Source organism: Humulus lupulus, chromosome 1 (assembly GCF_963169125.1).
Source record: "Humulus lupulus chromosome 1, drHumLupu1.1, whole genome shotgun sequence".
Classification (NCBI taxonomy): Eukaryota; Viridiplantae; Streptophyta; class Magnoliopsida; order Rosales; family Cannabaceae; genus Humulus; species Humulus lupulus.
The window spans coordinates 144,929,496-144,933,192 of record NC_084793.1 but is presented as its reverse complement, the minus strand read 5'-3'; the positions used below and the strand labels follow the sequence as shown (position 1 = coordinate 144,933,192).

At 33.1% G+C, this 3,697-nt stretch overlaps 1 protein-coding gene across 1 annotated transcript; it reads left to right on the top strand.

Moving 5' to 3' along the window:
- Positions 1-264: 264 nt before the first annotated feature.
- On the top strand, positions 265-2,422 carry LOC133819515 (monocopper oxidase-like protein SKU5). The gene is made up of 3 exons (XM_062252786.1): positions 265-753; positions 1,097-1,293; positions 1,437-2,422. The coding sequence occupies exons 1-3, from the start codon at positions 676-678 to the stop codon at positions 1,495-1,497; spliced, it is 336 nt and encodes a 111-aa protein (XP_062108770.1). The 5' UTR covers positions 265-675; the 3' UTR covers positions 1,498-2,422.
- The last annotated feature ends 1,275 nt before the right edge of the window (positions 2,423-3,697 follow it).

Here is a 3,697-nt window from a genome sequence, read left to right as displayed (position 1 = left end):
AGTTCCAAATCTCAAGCACCCGTGAACCCAACCCCCAATCCAAGTGACCCCAGGTGCGAGCCCACCACTACGTGCCTTCGACCCAGCGACTTCCATTCGCGGGCCATTCTGCACCCGTTCCGCTGTAGAGCCCCGAGTGTGCACCAAGCGAGGGCCTAGATTCCACAAGCCCAGGTGTGATTATACACCCATTCCAATGTAGAGCCCCATTTCTCTCCAGAGAAAACAATCATCTTATAACTCTTTGGTCAGTACTACTTCCTCTCTCTTCTTTTTTATTTTCTCTCTTTATCTCTTTCTGTTTAGTTCTCGAGGAACTATGGAAATTGGTAAGTGAGAAAGGAAAAAAAAACTTAGGCCTTTACGAGCTAAATCCAAATGCTCTTTCCCTTCTCTATGTTTCTTAGATATCTAACCCTCAATTACAGTTAACAGAGTTGACAAATTTTATAATTCAATTCTCAATCTCAATTTCAATTTTAATTTGTATAATACATTTTGTGCAAAGTCAGGAACACGAGTTGGACAGTTTTTTCTTTGGATGGCTATGCATTTTTTGTAGTGGGGTGAGCTTTTGCTTTTGTTTTTTTTTTCGTTTGCAATTTTTCTTGTTTTGAAATTGGAAAAGTCAGAAACACGAATTGGACAATTTCTCTTTTTTTTTTCTTCTGTAGTATGGATTTTGGAGTATGGACAGAAAACATCAGAAACACTTGCAACAAATGGGACGAGGTTGCTCGCAGCACCACACAGGTACTCCTGTCTTGTAACTATAACTGAATTTAATAGTTTGATCAGCAAAATCTCCATTTGATTCTTGTCATGACAATGATGTTTCCTGGGATCGGTAAAATAGTGTATGGACCAATTTTTTTTCTCAGCTTTCATGGTGCCTAAATTAAACTCATTAAAGAGAGTTAGTTAAGAGCTTTATTTATATAGAGAATGAGTAGTACAGAGGGGGAAGTTATGAAACTAACTTCCATATAAAAAACTCTTCAGCAGACAAACTGACATAACTAAATAATATTAACAACTAGTGCTTTCAGAAGTGAATCATGTCTTGTTAACAGAATGATTTTTCAACTTGTTACAGGTCTTTCCCAGAGCTTGGACAACAATTTTGATTTCTCTAGACAATAGTGGCATGTGGAACCTTCGAACAGACAATCTAAACTCGTGGTATATAGGCCAGGAAATGTACATTAGTGTCGTAAACTCTGAGGATGACAAATCCGAGGTTTCTTTGCCTGAAAATGCCATATTTTGTGGTGTACTTTCATCCCTACAGAAGTAAGATTATATTAAACTACAACTTTTCTAGCTTGTTTTGTCCCATTATACTCGCTCATCCGAATTTGAGTTGGTAGATACAATCTTAATCTAGTGGTCAATCTGAACTCTACTAATACATATATTGTTTCTTCAATGTGCAGAGATCAGGCTCAGAGATTCAAGTTTTCTAGTGCACCATCAACAATATCATATGCAAGATGAGCATTTTTGGTAATGTTGATTGTAGTTTCTGCAGATTTTATTGGGTAATCGAGGATGGAAAAGTTTTGTATAATTTAGTTAAGTACCCAAATTAGTAGAATGGTAAAGCCACAAGGGCTCTAAGGAACAGAAAGACAATCACTTTTATTTGAAAATTTGTTTTGCAGATATAACTTTTTCATCGAAGTCATTTTTGCAAATGACTCAAATTAGGTGATTTCATGGTCATGACTAATTGTTGATGATGGTGGTGCCTGGATTTATTGATTCCCATGTGCACTTAATTTCAGGTGGACTATAGGTTAGCGGTGGACTATAGGTTAGCTCTGCTCAACCTCCATTTTAATTGAATTTTGTTCCAAACTCTGTGCATATATACACGCACATTATTCCTTCTATTTTGAGTTATTTCTACAATTTATGTACCAAGGACTTGTGTTCCTACCTAAACATCTTTAAAAAATTCCTCCTTGCTTCCCATTCTAGTTGGTATATTTCTGCTTTGATTTTCTAGTTGGGAATTGAGATCTCTTACTTTCATTATTTATGGAAATCCCATGCTTTTTGTATAGAGAAGCAATGCTAATATATATGTTTTTGCCTTGCTTTTTAACCTGTTTATGCTTTAGCCAGCCATGGGTAATGTTTCATGAGCAATTTTTGTCCCAAATATATGCGATATATTAGCAAGATAATTATATGATGTTGCATGTTGGTTGGTAATTAACTTATATGGGTTTAGAAGCTATTTGCACTACATATTGGAGCTTACTGACTTTATTTTGCTCACAGAGATGACTCTCTAGTCACTGAAGTGGAGCCTTATATTCCTTTTAATATCAATCCAGCAGGAATGCAACCTGTTCTTACCACTAATTATCTGTTGGCTGTCCCCAGCATTCTTGCAAGGTTCTATTAACTTTTGGCTGGAAGTCATCTGTTTCTTTAGATCGTCAGGTATAGATATCCAAGAATTTCAATTAAAATTGATTTTTACCCCAGATTATTTAATTTGCTAAAATCTTTGTAACACTTGATTAGAAACAACCAAATATATTAATAAAGGACCCTATATATAAATTACTTATAGAACTAGTTCTCAGAGTAAGTCTGAAACAAAAAGAAAGAGTAACCCAACAATTGGAAAAACCAATATGAACAAAGTTCATCCATCTAGAAATACTACAGTTAGACCTAGTGTTGAAGATAAACCAAAGTCACAATTTTCACAGCTCTGAAGTAGGAAACTTAGCTGTTTTAAGTTTTCTGATGCTATATTTGCTGTTCTGAGTTTACTTTGATGGATTTTATGTTTTGATCTAAGGATTTTCTTTGAACATTTGGTTGTGGACATTTAATTTTGAAGTAATCTTCAAACATTGTAGTGAATTTGCTATTTTGACTTTATTTGAATTCACCACTTGGTTTAGAATTTGATTAACCTATCTTCTTCCTTCAACCCCATTTTAAAAAAAATAAACCTTATTGAAAGTCAGGCAAAAAAAAGAAAGAAAACGAGATAATGATTGAGACAAAATCTGAAAAGAAAATCTAAATCATTAATAATTTATAAAAAGGAATTAATAAAACTTAATCATTACTCAAAGGAATATCTGGTTACGTATGTAGCATAAAATTACAATAACCCAAATCCAAATCTAAATCAAAAATTACAATATTTGGTTCATATATCTATATCTGTCTCTCACACAATTTCAATGAATGTAATCTGCAATCTTTTATTTTCTTTAATTTGATTGGGTCTAATTTTATTATTGCATATCTAGTTAGAAATCTAAATTATTTTTAACAATTATGGCCTGCAATGACACTAATCATTTATATTATCATGGTTTTTATTCCAATCATTCTATTGTGCTCTGCATTTTGTATAATAAAAATATTTTTTATACATTTTTTATCTATAAAAAGTAATGCATGATAAGAACCATGATAAGTTTTAGTTAATTTAACCATGTATATTTTAAGAATCATTTCATAGTAATATCATAGAACTTAGAGAATTCAGCCTTCTTTTGGACAGTCCAACCTCTCATTATCTTGAGTAAGATTTTTTATTTTTGGTTTCTGTATAGTTTTTCAATTTGTGGATTTTGTATTTTAGATTTTTTATTAGTCTTATGACTTCCAACACTTTTGTTTTGAGGGTACTACAAGAGTACTGATAGTGGCTATTAAG